Source organism: Puma concolor, chromosome A1 (genome assembly GCF_028749965.1).
Source record: "Puma concolor isolate L17-30 chromosome A1, mPumCon1.1.hap2, whole genome shotgun sequence".
Taxonomy (NCBI): domain Eukaryota; kingdom Metazoa; phylum Chordata; class Mammalia; order Carnivora; family Felidae; genus Puma; species Puma concolor.
In genome coordinates, this window is record NC_141667.1 from 99,716,830 (window position 1) to 99,737,155 (window position 20,326).

Genomic DNA, 20,326 nt, shown 5'->3' on the forward strand with positions numbered 1-20,326 from the left:
ATGTTGCCAGAAACAGCCATCCAGCGATGTCACTTCTGCCAGGAAATTACTGTTAATGACTGTTTTCCCGCTTAATTTTTATGACACCTGGGGGAAGATAAGCTTCTAGTGGAGGGTCCAGGCCTCACACACTTAAAAAGCTTGGTCATAAACACTGCTTAAGTTTTTCCACTTGCTCGCAGAGCTCAAGACTTCCTAAAGGATATGCCAACATTTAAAACGATTTCTTACGTTCATAAGTATAACCTCAAATTTTCCACATTTATATTCAACAGCCAAATATTCGATTTCCTTAAAAATCCTATTTTTGACTAGGTGGAAAAAACAAACATTTTTCCATTAAGAAAATTCAGGGGCGCCTGGGTGGCTCAGTCAGCTAAGCATCCGACTCTTGGTTTTGGTTCAGGTCATGTTCTCACGGTTTTGTGAGTTCGAGCTCCACATGGGGCTCTGCACTGACAGTGCAGAGCCTGCTTGGGATTCTCTGTCTCCCTCTCTGCCTCTGCCCCACTCACACTCTGTCTCTCTCGAAATAAACTCAAAAAATTTTTTAAAAAAGAGAATTCAAATGTGTTGTTTTGACTTCAAACATATTTTGACAAATAACAACAATAGAGTTTAAAGGTCACTTTCTGTTTAGGGTAGGCATCCTATTTCTGGTGGCCATGAGCTGGGCCTACTTCAACATACCCAATCCTGAAACATTTGTGGAGCATGTGGGCCTCAGAAACTTAAGCCTGTATATTAACTTAAAAATTTTGTGTCTTAACAGAATTCTTATTCAGTTGAAAACAATTTTTGTTGACAATGAATGTAGAAATATGTTACTAGAATTTTTCTTGCTGATTTTCACCTCCTAGAGGTAGTATTTTGCTTTTAATTCTCTCTCCTGCCTCCTTGCCCCCTGCCCCAGGGAGCATTACATGGCAAAGGACTGTCACTCAAGGGTAATCCTTCTTGGGGTTTCGATATACCCTACTGGCTCTGACATTTCATTGCTTTCTGTCTTCATTAGGAAAGAACTGCAGATTCTGTTCGTGATGCCTACAACCCAGGAATCTGAACATATTCTCAATGGTACAACCTTCCATTCTCTTAAGAAGGAATTAAAAAAAAAAAAAAAAGATACAGAAAGTTCAGCATCCAATTCCTTTGTTCTTTCAGATCCATTCTCCATGCTCCAAGAAGCAAACCTTTATGGACTGGGCCACCCAGGTTCCCTTGACCTCTGAGTTTAGGTTAAGACCAGAAGCAAGACGAGGAGGTACCACGATTGAGTCGTCAGAGGGTTGAGGGAAAGGTCAGAGTATTCCCTCCTCCACCGCCTTTAGACCTGGGGGTGTAAAGGCATCCTCGAACTGCTAGCCCCTGGGGTGCTTCATCATCCCCTGTGGGTTCCCTTGACCCTGTCCACATCAATGCATATCCCCTCTTCATTAAATTTTTTTTTTTCAACGTTTATTTATTTTTGGGACAGAGAGAGACAGAGCATGAACGGGGGAGGGGCAGAGAGAGAGGGAGACACAGAATTGGAAACAGGCTCCAGGCTCTGAGCCATCAGCCCAGAGCCTGACGTGGGGCTCAAACTCACGGACCGCGAGATCGTGACCTGGCTGAAGTCGGACGCTCAACCGACTGCGCCACCCAGGCGCCCCCATCGCCTCTTCATTAAATACTGTTCAGCTAAGCCCTAAGACTGGCCTTCCTGCCAGGACCCTGGTAGATACAGTCAAAATTTATTCCAAACAAATACGAAGCAAACTTTGATGTTTATTAATATGTTATATACATTTTTTTAAAAACAGAAAACATAAAAACAATGACATAAGTACACAATGATAACATAGTAATGATAGTCATATAAAGTCAGAGGTATATTAATATGTCAGACTGAATAAACAATCTCCACTGAGTTGAATAAAATATAGTAACTAAGTTAATAAAACCCATGCTAAAAAAATAAAATCGATGTTAGCTTATCCTTACATTATGCTCTTTCATGTAAATTATTCTATGGCATTTGGAAAGCATTTGCTCTTTTGAAAAGGTAAACATTTGCCTTGAAACTGTTTTATTTTTTTGTTTAAAAGGCCAACATTGCTCCATAAGGAAAAAATATACATTTCAAAGTAATTTTCAAATTATTTTGTCAAATCCATGAGGATTTCCTGTACTTGATACGAATCATGGGGTTAAAAAATGCTTTTAAAATCATCTCATTAACTCTTAAAAAAAAAGTAAATGGAAAAAAAAAGAATAATTTTCCTAGATTTCAAAGTCAGTTTTAATTTCTCCTATTATTTCTCATCAAACTAGCATAAATGATTCTTTAAAAATTTTTTAATTCTGAATACATTTGTAAATAAATAGTGTTCAACCAGCATAGAACGGAAGACTTGTTTTTTAAAAATGTAATTCCTGTATTGTGTTATGTTTTCATCTGAAGTTATAACCATTGGAAACAGTAGCCCAAAATGTTCAAAGTTCTTCAACTGACGATCCTTGCTGGTATGAAACTTGCATGGTTACACTGGGCTAAAAAAGCTTCTTTAGATAAGGACATATTTACTTATCATACACATACCACACCCTGTACTGGTCTACTTTGTTCTTTTTGAGGGCAGGTCTCGGTCACAGTCAACTCTGTATGCCCAGCACCCATCATTGTGCCCAGAGCACACAACATGTGTTCATGTTTGCTCCATGAGTGTTTCCATCTGAGAATGGTCCTTGTGAGATAATTGCCGGAAGTGAATGGGACCTCCTTCTCTATTCTTAAAACGGGCAGAGAAAAGTCTTTTACGTTCATTATCTCCTGGGATAGTATAACCTACTTTGCCAAATTCTAATAGACAAGAGAGTTCACAGCCAGCCCTTGTGGGAACCGCAGGAGGAGAAAGTAACGGTGGTGGCCCTGGTTCTGATCTCTGGGAGGCTCAGCTGGAGGGTTTGTGACCAGTCCGTGTCTGAAATGGCCCTGCTTTGTATCTATTGCTTGGAGTCCTCCATCCGGGGCAGGCTGCTTTGAAAGCCAACCTAAGGCCACTCGTGGGACCTATGCTCATTCTTGCTTTACATACAGATGGCGTGAGACATCTATCTGTTTTCATAATCTAAAGAATTCAAACTTTGATACGTTTAAAATGAAAAACAGTAGAACCTTTTCTACACACAGATAGTGCTAAGTCTTATCCCTTAATAACTTAAACATTGCTGTTGAACAATTTCAAAACACATTTATTTGCAAAAGCCGTATGAGTCCAAACCACGGAATCCCTCCCTATTGATGAACATCTTCAGACGTTCATCCACCAACCTAAACTTTGCACATAAAATCAGAAAACTAGGGTTTATTTCCTGGGGGGGGAAAAGACAGGGTTTCAAAGTGCCTATTCTATACTGCACACCAAATGATACAAATACGTGTGCGTGTATGTATGCACATACACACATACATAGTAAGTCACATAAATATATAAAAAAATGACATTCAGTTATTACTGTAGCACTGGCAATACTCTTAGAATAACACTGTTTTCTATTCTTGTTATCTTTTCCTATAACTAATAGATATGATTAATGGCTCTCATAAGAAAGAGGCATGCAAATTATAGATGTGTTGCTTTTGATCACAAATACCTTTTTGGCAAGGAATAATAGAATCCTCAGGTTACTCACTTTTTTAATCTTTTCTTTTCAACTAACTGGCAGTCCCTTTTCCTAAGTTAAGAGCTTTTTGTATATGCTATTACTGAGGTTACTAGAGCAAGTATCCACTTTACTTGCCATCAACTGACCACTGCTGTTATAGCTGCTGGGATCAGAACTTTCTTTGCAGCATAGGATACTGTAGAGGTACCTCTGGCACTCAGAGGAAGCATAATAGTAAATCAAGGGATCAATGCAACAGCTTATGCTGCTAACACAGACACACAGGAGGTAGGCAAAGTAGGTGGCTTCTGCCATGGCATCTTGAGAAAGGAATGAGTAATGCACAATCAGGAGGACATTTGTGGGTCCAAAGCAAATGATGAAGATGCAGAAAACAGCAAGCGACAAGAACAAAGCCCGGGACTTCTTGCTCCGGTTGGCAACGGCGGAGGAGCTAAGACATCGAATGATAGACACGTAACAGATTGTGGAAATGATTAGCGGTACAAAGAAGAAGACAGCAGAAAAGGCTGAGAAGTAAAAGGCATAATAGTCTTCGAGCAGGGTTTTATTGAGCACGTCATGGCAGGTGGTTATGTTGAGCCCCGGCATCTGGGTGGTTTGCTCCTTGAGGAGGAGAGGCACCACCCCGGCGATGGCCATAGCCCAAATGGCCAAACAAGTGAAGGAGGCCCTTCCCAGAGTGCGCCAGGAGAGGGATTGGATGGGGTACACCACAGCCAAAAACCGGTCAATGCTAATGACTGTCATGAGCATGATGGAGGCGTACATGTTACAGTAAAATGCTGCAGTGACGAAGCGACACATCTCGGACCCAAATTTCCAATCAGTGCCGGAGAAGTAGTAGCTGATCTTGAACGGGAGTACTGACACAAACAGCACGTCTGCTGTGGCCAGATGTAACATGTACACCACAGCAGGCTTCTTGATCTTCATCTTCAGGATGAACACGAGGATGGCCATGACATTCAGAGGAAGGCTTACGACGAACACACCAGTGTAGACGGAGGGGATAAAAAGCGTCAGCCAGGCACTGGTCAGATATCCTGAGGCATCTTTCGAGATGGGCAGAGAGGACGGTGTTTGAAGAGGATGGCTTCTGTTGATGGAGCTTAATCTGTCTTCAGGGAACCCACTTCCGTTTTTCGCCTCATTGTCTTCCAGTGGGAATGGTTCAAATCTGTCGTTGGTGCTCTTGAAAAAAAATGACCGGATGTCCAAGGTAACATTGGCTGCTTTTGACTCTTAAAAAAAAAAAAAAAAAAAAAGAAAGAAAAGAAAACAAAGAGAACAAATTAAAAAGGCAAACTAGAGAGTACATTTTATTTTTATTTTTTGTGTTCTTACTAGGAGAGTGGTAAAGAGCAAGTAATGCACAATGGGTTACAGATCGTATCAGGGAATTAGCTGACTCAGAATACTGTATAGCATTTTTTGTTGGCACAAGCAAACACTTAAAACTCTGCTCTTCAGAATGACAGAGGGGGGAAAATAAGGACAGAGGGGAATGATATGTTTTCGGAGATATACCCTGAAGGCATCAGGAAAGGATGAGGGCCTGACGTGAAGGAAAACAGCGGCGTTCTTTTCCACACTACCTGCCGTCTCTATAAACAAATCACTCCCAGGCTCTATGACTTCGTTTTCCTCCACAGGCCTTCGTGTGTGTATTTTCTCCATTTAGTTTGCAGACACCCCTTGAAACCCATCCTTCCCAATGGAAACATCTGCAGGAAGGTGAGGGGACTTCCTCAGTTATGGAGCTAGAGCCAAACTCAGAGTAGGACTGAGGACTCCCATTTCCATGGCCATTGTCCATGTGACAGGAGTTTTCCTCTACTATCTTCAGTTTGTTTACATAGTAGGATGTCCCAAATGTCTCATCACATTTGGACCCAAACCACAGTCCTTTGGGTCATCTTCTAATATAACCACAAGGTGCACACCACCTAGGTCATCTTCCTTCTCCTTCCTGAGCAGGTCTGTAGAGGAGCAGATATTCTGGGCTGATGGCCTTCCTCAGTTGAGTTCCAGAATGCTACCTGCATCAACGCCGATGCCAGGCTAACCAGGCTCTTCTGAGTGTCAACCAGAAGTCAAAATAAAGGCTCAGTTGCAGACTCCCTCCTTTTACCATCATCTTCTACCAAAAGCACCCAATGAAAGTGTTCATCAAAGAATGGCCACACTGAGCTGCTGGAACTCCACCAGCTGTTCCTTCTGGAGAGCTTCGGCTAAAATTCTGCCAGTCAGGAGACATGGACAAAGAGCCTTTGTTGGGCCTTGGGAAGCTGACAACTGGGAAAGAAACCACAGAGGAAGAAGGGCAAAGCCTCCATCACTGAAAGTGGCCTCAACAATGGCTGGACATGCAGGTCCCTGAGAAGTGATGTTAGAGACTTAAAATCTGGCTACAAATTGATAAATACAGTGAACTGTCAAACTTTTGTTCTCATCTTTCAGTGGTGGACCCTTTGTGCAAACAAACGCTTACAGAGAGAGGCATAATGTAACAGAAGAGATAGTGTCCCACCGGACCCAACCATCCCTTAGATAAAAATTACAAACTCTTGACCTTCTGTCTCCCTCCAGTCAATGACCTGAAGGCATTTAGGTTCATCAGGTAGTACTGGGGAGAGGAGGAATGAATATTGAAAGAAAGGATGGTGTCCAGTGACTTTCTCGTTTTCTTGACGTTCTTGTTTAGCTTGAGGGAAGGCCAAAATCAGTGGCACAGAAGATAGCTAAAACTGAGATAAACAACCCAGTTTCCGGCCTGAAGAACCAGAGGACAGAGTTCAGGGCCATTCTAGTCACTGGCAAGTGAGGAGAGAATTCTAGAAAGGAAAAAAGTCAGAGAGGGGAGTCCTAAATTCCAATGTGCATTTGCCCTGGCCTGTGGCTGACTCTGGAATCACGTACATGTAAGTGTAAAAAGCAGCCCTGCTGAAGACAGAAGAGCTGAAGCGGCGTTTTTGCTCAAGATGGAGAGTTTGCAGTTTGAGTCCAACCAAATTTATTGCCTGCTACAGCAAAAACACCACAATTCTTCAGAGAAATAAAACAAAATCCTGAGTCTGTAGAATGGCAATGTCCAGGATATAATCCAAAATCATCTGACACAAGAAGAATCAGAGAAATGTGACCCAGTCTTAAGAAAAACGATCATCAGTGGAAACCAATCCCATGATGATCCAGATGTTGGACTTAGCAGATAAGGATTTTAAAGGATGTGTTGCAATGAACTAAAGGGAACTATTTCATTGAAATGAATGAAAAAATAGGAACTATCAGCAAAGAAATCGACCAATGGAAATTCTAGAACTAGAAAATAAAATACCATCAATTGGCATCTATTTCTAAAACAAGGAGCACAGCTAGAGGAGAACAGGGACTGGAGGTGAAAGATTGAGGTGAGGCTACCTCAGCAAGGTCCTAAGTGGGCCCCTGAGGGTGAAGGGGTGGCCTGGCGTGAAGGGGAGATCTGTCACCAGGAAGGACAAATGTCTCCAGGGATGAGCTTCTGAGAAAACATGTATGTCTCGATTATTCCTCAAGGGTAAGAAACCATTCCTATGAATATCTGAATCTCTAGCATCCTGCACATGGTAGGTGCTCCTTAAGTTGGCTTTTATTCCCAGATTTGCCTTCTAATATTGGCTCTGTGAGGAGTCACTTAACCTTTCCGAACTCAGTCTCAGAATCATAAAAATGGGATTCATATACCTGTCTGGCCTACAAATCTGGAGCCAGGTGCATCCCATGTGAATTAGGACATATGGTAACTTTGTAAACTATAAAAATTAATCAGTGTAAGAAATTAATATCATCCTCCTTTCACTTCAAGGGAAGCTTGCTTTTAGACTCAATTGTTTGCTTACTCTCATTATTTTTAGAGTTTACTTATTTATTTTGAGAGAGAGAGTACATGCACGCATGGGGTGGGGAGGGGCAGAGAGAGAGGGAGAGAGAATCCCAAGCAGGATCTGCACTGCCAGCACAGAACCCAATGGGGGGCTCAATCCCACAAACTGTGAGATCATGACCTATGCCAAAATCATGAGTTGGATGCTTAAGTGAATGAGCCACCCACATGCCCCTACTCTCAATTATTTTAAATTAAAATGGAATCTATGCACCTCTTCCCTACTGTTTAGCAATATTTAATTTTTCAGTGTGATGAGGAACATGAACAGGTTGTAAAGTATATAGCCCCAGCATTCAGAGATGCAAATCAAATTTCAAATTCACAGCCTTTTCCGGAAGTATAACTTTCTTCCCTTTGTGATGCATCTAACTTCATCTGTGTGCATACTGACCCAGTCACAGGGAGGCCTAACACCAGTAAGAATAGCCCCTGTGGGATGTGAGGCTACCTCAGGGTCATAATGAATAAGTCAGAACTGAAGGAAAAGAATGAATGGGTTCTGGTATTTTAATACCACAAAGATAAGTGTCCTTAAAAATGCTGACCCGGGGTGCCTGGGTGGCTCAGTTGGTTAAGCTTCCGATTCTTGGTTTTGGCTCAGGTCATAACCACATAGTTTGTGAATTCAAGCCCCATGTCAGGTTCTGTGCTGCCAGTGCGGAGCCTGTTTGGGATATTCTCTCTCTCTCTCTCTCTCAAAATAAATAAACTTAAAAAAAAAAAAAAAAAGCTGACCCAGAAGAACCTAAAGATAACACAATTTTACTCTGCAGTTTGGAAAGTTGGCCTGATTAAGGACTTCTGTCATGCATGGAGGGAAAAAGTACACACACACAGGCCCGCACAGACAGGTACGAATTCAGACATTACCTAGAGGAATGACATAATTTGAAAACTACTGAGCACTTATAACTAAGCCTCTTAGACACTATCTCTTCATCTGAAAATAAAACTGTTGTTGGGTTTTACTCTATGTTTAGTACTCTGGCATTAAGTATTTGCTTTAAAAAAATTTCTTCCCTGGCTAGGTCTTTTTAGGCAGTATGGTGTTTATAATGGAAACATTATACCCACTGAGACATGACATTTTTACAGGCTGGAGCCCAGGAGGAATGCATAATCCCTTGATTAAATATCATTACCTAAGGCGTCACCTTTTCTTGCTACTATAGGTTTGATATTTTGGTTTTTCTGGAATTAAAAAATGTCAGGAAAAAAAATTTTGATTTAAGTATATACCAGCACCAAAGAAAGAACAAAACCAATTCCAAATAAATAGACATATCCAACTAACTCAAGCCCCTTAGGCTGAAATTCAGTTTGAGTATCTCCCTTTTTCTCCCATCCTGGCACAGCTCACAGGTCAAGGAGAAAGCGCCTGTCAGTGTGCCAAACGCTCTCTCAATTCATCTGTGGTTTTGTTAAGCTATGGTTTCAAACACACAAAAAGCAGCTCAAGTCCTAAAATCAGTTCTCATACTCCTTGCTAAATTTCACTCAATTTAGGTTTCTCTTACATGACCCTAGAGTCATTTTGTGGTTCAATACAGCACACTGCTAAATGCTTAAATATGGACTCTCTAACTCTGGAGAAAGTCAGGCCATGCTTCATTTATCTTTGATGAGATCTAGCGTGGAAGCAGAGTGGTGACTAGATGCGGTACCGAGGTCCCTTGGGATCCTGGAATTTACACCATGCCAGCCTCCGCTGAAGCACCAGCCTTGGTTCTGACTCAGAGCTCCGGCCTACAGGGCTTTTGCTTTGTAGGAATTAGCAAAGCAGAAGTCTCAGGACCTTGCCCACATTCCCACACAGAGCAGGACAGCTGTACCCTGCACTTCTCCACAAGTGAATCAACACTACAGACTAAAGAGAAGTAGAGAAGAAGTTGATGGAAAATTAACAGAAACATATTAATTCCATCAAATGACAAACAGCAAAATTACTGGAATACTCTACTGCCTCAAATGCAAATACACACCATTTTCCAATATAAAGAACCAGAGCTCCTGAAAGAAATGGCTAGTTCCAGATGTGGGGTAAGAAATACACTAGCTGAATCTCTATTCTTTAAAGAATATTAGGGTCAAAAAAAAAAAAAAAAAGAATATTAGGGTCAGGTTCGACTCTGGAGTCTGGGCTCTCACTGGCCAAGGTGTGACAATTGACCACCAAAAGAATAATGAATGACAAGAGTGACTTAAAACATGTGAAATATGTCATATATGTTAAGATCCAGGAGTTCATAATGATCCTCAAAGGAAAATGAAACCTTTTTGGTCACCTCTGGAGGAAATGAGGGGACCCTGTACAAAAATTGGTAAATAAAAGCAAGATTCAAGCATTTACCCTGCCTTTTCTATATAAATTGTATTTTCAGGGAAACAAAACAGTCAATGAGAGAAGGTTCTTTTTTATAAAATAATTCCAGCTCACAAACACAGAAACAATAACAGATTTAGGAAAGCATCGTTTGGAAGCTCTTGGTGAAAAAAGGGACTCAGTCTAATCAGGAGTGGTCACTAAAGCCACTGGATGAGAGGTGGATAGAAAACTTCATAACAGCCGGAGCAAGCAAACAAATGCCTGAATTGGCTGAGTAATCTTTTTTTTTTTTAAGATTTCATTCTTTTTTTCTCCTACTGAGTAATCTCACGATCACAAAAAGAGAGGCAATCCTGAGATGCATCAGAAGTACACTACCACTGCCGACTTAGTCTTACAAAAATCCAAACCCGAATCTGATCAAGCCTGCTGATGTACCTACCATGTGACAGAAAATGCAGGCGACAGATTGGCACGATGAACAACCAACCCTATGTGACGCAGCTGGCCGGATCCAGCGGGCAGGGGAGGCTCCGTGACAAATGACCCAGTTTCTTTGAAAAATAAACAGCCATGAAAAAGGAGGAGAGGGGAAACAGTTACAGAGTAAAAGAGATTTAAGAGACATACCAACCAAATGCAACGGTTGGCTTTGTTTGATCCTGATTCAAACAAAACAACTGTAAAAAGGCATTTATGAGACAATCAGCAAAATCTGAATTCTGACTGAATAGTGCATGATATCAAAAAATTGATATTCATTTTTTTAGGTGATATAATGGTGTTATGGTTATACATAAAAAAAAGAGTTCTTATCTCTGAGGATATATGTCAATGCATTTGTGGATGAAATGATGTATGTGTCTGGGATTTGCTTTAATATTGTTCAGTTGGGGAGGAAGAAAAGTGAGGTGTAGGTAAAACAAAATATGGGGAATAATTATACTGTTCACTTTTGGGTATGTTTGAAAGTTTTCATAATAAAAGGTAAAAAAAAAAAAAGGAACAACAAATATTGTATGCATAATTACTTACTCCTAGAAACTAAGGACAAGGGTTTTTGCTTGTTTTCCTTTTATTTTAGTCTTGAAGGGAAAAAAGTTCATGAATGTGTAAATGAACATTGTTTTACATTTAATGAATTCATGCAATACCAACTCCTCAAAGGCTTTTCTGGAATATGGAGGAGTTGTTATGAAAAACACTTAACATGTGTTGAACACCTACTCTGTGCTAGGTACTTCATGACTTACCTCATGTAACTCTAACATTTCTACAAGATAAGTATTATAATTCCTGTTGTATGGACAATATACAGAGGCACAGATAGGCTAAGTAACTAATCCAAAGTCACACAGGAAGTGGAGGAGCCAGGATTTGAACCTAGATCTTCCTGGCTCTGAAGCTCATACCCTTTGAACCATACCGCATTACCCTGTCTCTTTAAAAGACCTGAGGGGTGCCAGGGTGGTTAAGTGGCTGGCTCTTGATTTCGGCTCGGGTCATGATCTCGCGGTTCATGAGTTCAAGTCCCATATCAGGCTCTTCGCTGACAGTGTGGAGCCTCCTTGGGATTCTCATTCTCTCTCTCTCTGTCTCTCCCTCCATCCCTCCTTCTCTCTCTGTTCCTCCCCCACTTGTACTCTCTCTCTCTCTCTCTCAAACTTAATAATAAAAAAATAAGACCTGAGATTTATGACCTACTCCTAAAACAGTATAATTACTTTCCTCTAACCTTTTCAGCAAACAAATGAATGTGCCCTTCCTTGTAACTAGAGCAGACGGTACATGACCAGGTGAATATGTAACTTAAGTTGATGATGTTCTTGATCACTGCTTGGGAATTCACGAGTCCTGCTGACCTTGGCTACACACCAATCACATGCTAACAACCTAGTTCTCACAGACACATCAGTTGTAGTACAGAGATGTTCAAGGACAAAACAGAAAAACCGATCTTTTTTTCTTGAAAAAAATTTTTTTAACATTTATTTACTTTTGAAATAGAGAAAGACAGAGTGTGAACAGAGAAGGGGCAGGGAGAGAGGGAGACACAGAATCGGAAGCAGGCTCCAGGTTCCAAGCTGTCAGCACAGAGCCTGATGCAGGGCTCGAACTCACAAACTGTGAGATCATGACCTGAACCAAAGTTGCATGCCCAACCGACCGAGTCACCCAAGCATTCCAGAAAAACTAATCTTTAAAAGAGTGTTCAAGGGGCGCCTGGGTGGCGCAGTTGGTTAAGCGTCCGACTTCAGCCAGGTCACGATCTCGCGGTCCGTGAGTTCGAGCCCCGCGTCGGGCTCTGGGCTGATGGCTCAGAGCCTGGAGCCTGTTTCCGATTCTGTGTCTCCCTCTCTCTCTGCCCCTCCCCCGTTCATGCTCTGTCTCTCTCTGTCCCAAAAATAAATAAACGTTGAAAAAAAAAAAATTTAAAAGAGTGTTCAAGATAGGGCAGAAGCAAAAGCAGCAATGAACAAAAGTCTCTGCTATGAGAAAAGCAGAATTAAAGGTAGAATAAGGTAGGCACTGACTGCAAGGTTTAGAAAAGGTTGCGAGTATCAGGGGCTGCTTTCCCTTCTATCCCACATCCCTGGGGCAGAGACTCAGCTGGAAGCACAGGAGAGCAAACTTAAGACGAAGCTGGGAGAGGAGTTACAGGGGAACGCGAGATAAAAGCAACCAGAAAATTTCAATGTGGGGGCACTCAAAGCTAGAACAGGCACAAAGATGACAGAAGAGAAGCAGGTGGGGTCCTAGGCTGGAGCCTCCTGGAGGCCAGGGCTTGACATGGGGGGTTAGGACACTAGCAGGCCTCTCTGGGAACAATTCTGATTCCCTGGTTTTTCCCATTCCTCCGGCCTGTTTAGTCACAAAAGTCAGAAGCCCTGAGTTCCAGGTCCTGGGAACACTGCTCTCTATAAAAACAAGCTAAAATGAAAACTAATTCACTCTAAAAGATGTTAATAATCAGTTCCTCCTGGTACTAAGCTGCCTCCGTCCCCAAACCCGCCCAAGTCCTACTGCAGTCTGTAAACCTGAACTCAGACAATGTGGATTCTAGACTGTGACAGAAACTATCATGAACAGCACTTCGTGGAAAGCAAACTCTTCTCACAAAACAAGTAAGGTTGTCAATTCTGCTAACCATGGGACAATACACTGAGCCTGCTACACTATGCTTTACATGATGGTGGAGACTTGATAATGGTTATGAAATCAATTTAGAAGGCTTAACAAGCATTTGAAAAAGTAGAATACTGTAGGAAATACTGGACTTCATAGCACATGGTAAAGGTGAGTACAGTTCAGTAGAACTTTTATTTCATGTCTATGTATATACACAACTGCCCATGCATATTTATTGCACACACACACAACTACTGTGTCACAATAAAAAGTATATTTCTTAGTCTTTACTGTTAGCAAAAAAAAGAAAATACTGGAAAACACTATTCTACAATACCCTAATACCTGACTTCTAATTCATCATGGACTTGAAATACAGATTACATAAGGTCCTTTCTTAAAATTAAGTAAATTTGTTTTCAAGTGCAAATTACAGGTTATTCCTGTTATGTCAAAAGGCTGGTTCTTTTGAAAGTAAATAAAGAATGCATAAAGGCCTGTAATGGCCTTGAAGTGACAAAACTTCATCGGATGCCTTGGGGTGGAGGAAATGGAGGTTGTAACTTCAGAGGGTTTCTGCAAATACCATCACAGGATCAGTGTGGAAAGGGTGTTTGGAGGAATTGGACGCTCATACCCAGAAAAAACAATCTCGGCCCATGGGGAGAGCTATTTGCTCTGACAGTTCTGGGTATAAACAAGAGAAGGCAAAAGGAAGAAAGACAGAAACCTCAAAATAGGGAAATAAACAAATTTCTGAATGCTGAAACCAATACCAGCCTCATAGTAAAAAATAAACCAAGGCTGTGGTTCCTCATGACTCTTCCTGATTTCCTAAGTATACACAGCACAGGGGAGCCTGAAAACTAGTGAGAGGAGAGTCCTCCAGAACCCAAAGGCCACATACTGTATGATGCTATTTATACAAAGTGCAGAGAAGAGGGCTGCGTGGCTGGCTCAGTTGGTGGAGCATGTGACTCTTGATCTCAGGGTGGTGAGATCGAGCCCCCAGTAGGGTGCAGAGATTATTTAAAAAATAAAATAAAATCTTTAAAAAAAAGAAAGAAAGAAATGCAGAGAAGAGGTAAACTCACAAAGACAAAAAGCAAATCTGTGGTTGCCAGGCGCTGGGGGGAGAAGGGGGTTTAAGGGGCTTGTTTTGGGGTGATGAAAATATTTTGGAACTAGACAGATGTAGTGGCTATACAACATCGTAAATGTACTAAATACCACTAAACTATGTACTTTATTATCTTTTAAAATGTTTATTTATTTTGAGAGAGAGAGAGAGAGAGAGAGAGAGCACGCGCACATGCAAGTGGGGGAGGGGCACAGAGAAAGGACAGAGAATTCCAAGGAGGCTCCCCACTGTGGTGCAGAGCCCAACTTGGGGGATCATGACCTGAGCCGAAATCAAGAACTGGAGGCTTACCCCACTGGGCCACCCAGGCACCCCTAAACTGTATATTTTAGAGGGGTTAATTTAACACTCTGTAAACTTTACCTCAATTTAAAAATATACAGGAAAGAAAGAAAATGGAGTTCTGAGGGAAAAGAGGAATGTGTGTCTAAACAGAGGAGAGCGGGGAAGATTAGAAACCAAGGGTCTTGGGGATTCCATTGTCTCTGTGGAACTGCACACACTTAAGGCTCAGCTGAGGTCCAGTGTGTGAGGGTGACAAGGACAAAGATGAACCGAGTGAGGGAGGGGGAAGGGGCAGAGGGGGCAGTGGGAGGACGGCTGGCCAGAAGCATTTTGGAAAAGGAGCAAATTCAGAGCTGGTGAGAAAGTGCAAGTTAGGGTTCACAGCACACCAATCCATTTAGACATAAAGGGCTGAGAAATACTGAATTAGAAAGATGGAGAGAGGGGTGCAAAGGCATCCAGCAGAGAGGACATGAGAATATTCCTGAGAAGGGGCCCCCACTCCTCAGAAACATTCCCTCACACAAAGGAAGGGTGGACTAATTTAGGGGGAACCTATTATCTCTATATGTCCTATAAAAATAAACGTCAAAGGCATAGGGGATGAAAAAAGTGAAGGAGGGAAGGAGGGAGGGAGAGAAGGAAGAAATTAATTTAGGTAGATTTTTAGAGTAGAAGGCGACTCTTGCTTTTCATAAGAAATTTGGCTTTCAATCTTACAGAGGTTTCTGGTCTGCTTAGGGTAGAATCAGTGTCCAATTTTGTGCCTTTTATTTAGGCTTAAGATCACAGTCTCTCAGTAACAGCCAATTAATTAGCATATTCATGAGTAGGGATGCATTTACGGCCTGTCTTATCACGTGTTTGCAAAAGTAAATGGTAGGATACCACAACCTAAGCATCAATGTTCCCTAAACACCTCCATGTGCTAGGCCTGGGCTACAGACCAATGGGGTGCAGACTTTTCTCTTTAGATTTTCTGGAGAACCTAAGAGTTACTCTTCTCTACAGGGGGTCTGGATGTCTTCTTCTCTATGGGGAGGGGGGGCGGGGGAGGGGCCGGATAGAGAAAGCCAGAACTTAGGAAAGACAGGCTTGTGGTCAAATACCAGATCCATTTTTTGCTAGACTTGTGACTTAACCATTTGGGGTCTGTTTACCTACCTGTAAAATGGAGATGACATCTACTGAAAGGACTGTCATGAGGAATAAACAAGAAAGTGTATGTAAAGAACCTAAGCAAGATGTTGCTATAGTAGGTGCTTGATACAGAGTGGCTGTTTTTAATTAAATGTGAATACGTGGGGTGTAAGGGAGGGCATTTTGGCCAGAGGGAGTGGCAGGGGGATAGAAGCCAGAGAAAGCAGAGCTCCTTGGAGGAGGAAGTGGAGGGTGGGGCTGGGGGAAATATAGGTAATATAACAGGTTATGTAAAGAGGAGGCTGGATAGAGGGTGGGGACCCATCCTGCAAGGGGAGGGGCACCTCACTCTATGCTAAGGAGTTGGGCTTGACCTTCTGGGCAGTTGGGCAGCATGTAGAATCTTCCACCCAATCCCCTCTACCATGGTCACCATCAGCTGTTCTCGAACCCTTTCACCCTCCAGAACCTCACAACATTTACAAACATCGCCCCTTGGATGTTGGCCCTCTTTAATGAAGGCAAGTCATGTCACTTACATCGCATGGACAAAGGAAAGTAAACCAGCTAATGAACTCATGAATTTCTCAATAAATGTCGGCTGAATGAACACTGGTTCTAGACTCCCTGGGGATAAATGGAAGTTTATAATCTTAACTGGAGAGATGAGATACCCACATAGTGACAGTGCAGGAAATGCCAACATGAGTGGGGACAAAAAGTCCCAAGAGCTTCAGGAAAGCTCAAACTGGTGGGCAGGGCCAGCCTGGAGGGCTTGCCAATGCCTGGGGTCTCACAGTTCCTCCGATTGCATACAAGCGGTTATGACAGATACTATTTAGAGCTGCCTGTGAACGGTGATAAGAAAAAGCAGACCTATTTTTAGTTGATTTTATTAGTGATTTAAACTCTCTAAAGACAAAGCCCCACTTATTTCCTGCATGCAGGGCCCCCTCCCCCATTTGGAATTTCGGTATACTGCCTCTGAGCCTTAGTTTCAGAATGGTAACGGGATAAACATCTGCCTTGACCGAGTGTTCTGACAGGGTAAAATTAAGATACTTTGAAGTGCATATGCCTCCCAACCCAGGGTCTGACAAGGAATAGGACGCTTAGCCTGAGCTCCTTTTCCTCCCTCGGCGTCCCTTTTTCTTTCCCTCCCCAAGTGGTTCCAGAATCCACTGTAGACAAATGAGCCAGTGTGTGTGTTCAGTTATCCGCCCACACCGGCTAGCCCATCTTAGCATGTACCTTCTCAGTTCATAAGGAAGAAAGCAGAGCACAAACAGCAGCCTTAACTTTACTCCTTAACAGAGACCAAGAATCTTCCCCCGAGGCCACTGCGAGGAAAGGTGACTACAGTGGGTCAGCGCTTGTATAAACTTGTCCCCAACACTACCATCCAAATCACAAACAACAATTTGTATTCTCAGCAACTTGTCCCAAAATAAAATTACAAAGTCACATAATACAGCACATGTAATACCACACACAAGGCTCAGTTCTCCATGTTTCCTCAAACACCCCAGGAGATAATGCCAGTTATCCACAGCAGCTTGGCTAGCTCCTGCAAAACTGGGCCTCTATCTGAAGCTTTTATTTTTCCCAAAAGCACCGTGTCCAAACTCACCCTGAGCAAAGACGCAGAGCAGAGAAAACACTATTTTTGTCACTTCTTATTCTTTAAAAAAAATTTTTTTAAAAATGTTTATTCATTTTTTGACAGAGTGAGTGAGCAGGGGCAGAGAGAGAAGGAGACACAGAATCCAAAGCAAGCTCCAGGTTCTGAACTGAAAGCACAGAGCCCAACATGGGGCTCGAACTCACAGACGGTGAGATCATGACCTGAGCCGAAGTCGGACGCTTAACCAATTGAGCCACCCAGGCTCCCCTTATTCTTTTTTTTTAAGGTTTATTTATTTTGGGAGAGAGAGAACTCGAGCAGGGGAGGAACAAAGAGAGAGAGAAGGAGAGAGAGAATCCCAGGCAGACTCCATCCTGTTAAGAAGCCCCATCAGAGGCACGATCACACAACTCTAAGATCATGACCTGAGTCTAAACCAAGAGTAGGATGCTTAACCAACTGAACCACCCAGGCACCCCACCACCTTTTTCTTGATGCACCTACACTAGGTTCCAGTGTGAAAACAATGTCAAGTACACAATCTGTTACCCATAAGAAATCCAGCTAGAATCTGTTTTTTTTTTTTTTTAATTTTTTTTTTTTTCAACGTTTATTTATTTTTGGGACAGAGAGAGACAGAGCATGAACGGGGGAGGGGCAGAGAGAGAGGGAGACACAGAATTGGAAACAGGCTCCAGGCTCTGAGCCATCAGCCCAGGGCCTGACGCAGGGCTCGAACTCACGGACCGCGAGATCGTGACCTGGCTGAAGTCGGACGCTTAACCGACTGCGCCACCCAGGCGCCTAGAATCTGTTTGTACATGAAAAAAAATGGGGGGGAGGGGGCTAAAAGCTTATGAAGTACTATCGCTATGAAGAACCTGAAACATTGTTTCCCCCCTCAGCTTCAAACTAGTGTCTTCACCAGTTAAAAACAACTTCTCTGTCCTGCTTTTTAGGGGTGAGGGGCGTTTGGAAAATACATTTATTTGGTCAAGTAGCCAGATACTTAAAAATACACACTAATGGCGAGAATTATATGCTGGTAAGCAACCTCCTCCTTGCAGCATGCCAGAAACAGAAATACTGAACTCCCATAGTGTCAGAGGGAGCCAGGTTCTGGGGAGAGGATCTCTCTTTCCTCAGCTCACTTGGAAGACTGGGTTCTGGGTAACAAAACCTCCCAGCCACCAGCACCATCACTGAGGCCGCTGCCACTGCCATCCTGTGGCTATCCTGTTATCACCATACATTCCGCACCATGAGCACCTCCCCATACACACGGCCCGTGTCAGAAGCTGCTGATATTGATTTTCTACTAAAAGTCCCCAGTACTTAGCTTTTCTCTACACCATTTTCCTCGCCCGTAATATGTGCAAGAGAAACAATTCCAGCAAAACAAAACTTCAGCGGGAGCGCGTCTCCACTTTATGTTGAAAAGGCCAGAACGTAGACTGGTGGAGCAACCCAAGACCCGTTCTTTTTGGAGCGGTCCTGGGAGAAACAGGTCACACAGTGGCAACAAAAGCAACGAGGGGCCAGGGGCCTCAGGCTTCCCCAGGAAAATGTGACCACCTCTTCCTCCTCCCTATCCAACACCACGTCTCCAGAAGGCTGCATCCTCCGAAACCAAGTGCAAAGGAGCATGGCTCATAATCCCCGCCGGGATCTGACTGGGGGAGACTCTGGATCTCAGCTCAAATAGCTGCTTGGCTTCTGAAACAACCTGAGACAAAGGGTGCGGCCAAGGGCACCGCCGTCGAGGGGAAAGCGCAGCCTGTACCCATTCGGTCCCCTCTCCCGCCCGCTCCATTCCCGCGGGGTCCCTGGCTGCCGGGCCCACAACGAGCAGGGAGGGAATACCGGGGCAGCTCTCACCGGAATTGCCGCCTCGGGTGCTGGCCGACAGCAGGGGGCCGCACAGACTGAGTCCCGCGGCCACCAGCAGCAGCCGCCGCGGCCCCATTGTCCCGAGGCTCCGCGCGGCTCGGGCAGACGGCCCCGCCTCCGAGCGGCTCGGGTTCCCTGCGCTCTCCCTCTCGCCGCGGGGTCCAGTCGCCCGCCGGGGCGCACGCGCGGGCGGGCAGAGCGCTCACTGCCCGGAGATAGAGGGAGGACGCTCCGCGTCGCCCCACTGGCCGGAGTGTCTGGTGGCGTGTGCGGTGGCTCTCCGAGGGCGCAGGCGGAGGCGAAGGCGGGGGGCGGAACCCGGGAGCGCAGGAGCCAAGGCGCACGAGCGGGGAAGGGCGCCCCCCGGCGCCGAGTGTGCGCGTCCAGGCGTTGGCCGCCCGCCACACGCTCCCCTCCCCCTCCCCCTCTCCGTGAGCCCCTCGGCTGCCGCTCCGCTGTCCCCGGCTTCGGCGACCCGGCCTCTCGCGGTGCGCTGCACCGCGCGCCCCGCCCTGCCCCGGTCCCGGCAGCCGGCCACTGCCCGGCGGGGGAATCTAACCGAGACAGTTTTTCCTCCGGGCGCCTTTGACCCGACAAACTCTCAGTGACTCAGACCGGCGGGGTCCTCGGAACAGGGCCGCGCGGCCTCAGGAGCTTTTGCCTTGGCTTCTCATGACCCTCCTGGGGAGCAAAGGCGTCGGCAGTGAACTTCCGAGCAGCGATGCGCCCGGGGGCGCCGGCCCCCACGGCCCCGGCCGACACCTTCCCGACCCGAGCCAAAGCGCCCCCTTTCAGGCCGAGCGCTGCTGCCCTTTCGGAAACTGGGTCTTTAGCTGAAAGGTTCAAAGTGACTCGTGTTTTTTAACTTAGGGAGAGTGGACTGCAAAGTTTATCCTGCAGTAACAAGGTAGCCCCTAATGAGAAGGAGCCTTTCTGTTTGGGCAGATTTTTTGACATTTTTACAAATCGTTTCCCTTTATTTGCTGAAGTTAGTCTTTTCCTGCGTGGGGCACTTACGGTTTCGCGGACTGACTTCGAGGGGAACTCGTCAGGCCGAGCCCGAGCGCAGCCTCTCGCCGCTCCCGCCCCGCACGGCTGCAACCTTTTGTCCTCTGACCGCGCTCTCCGCCCCGCCGGGCGCTGGAGCACCTGCGCAGCCTCCCCCGGGGTCGCGGCCGCTGCGCATTCCCT

The 20,326-nt window shown here is 44.5% G+C and overlaps 1 protein-coding gene across 1 annotated transcript; it reads right to left on the reverse strand.

Annotated features, from left to right (window-relative positions):
• Positions 1-1,750: 1,750 nt before the first annotated feature.
• Positions 1,751-19,430, reverse strand: F2R (coagulation factor II thrombin receptor). Its single transcript, XM_025925052.2, has 2 exons — positions 19,124-19,430; positions 1,751-4,916 (listed from the first exon to the last, which is right to left on the reverse strand). Exons 1-2 carry the CDS (start codon positions 19,209-19,211, stop codon positions 3,721-3,723), a joined length of 1,284 nt encoding a protein of 427 aa, XP_025780837.2. The 5' UTR covers positions 19,212-19,430; the 3' UTR covers positions 1,751-3,720.
• Positions 19,431-20,326: the final 896 nt, after the last annotated feature.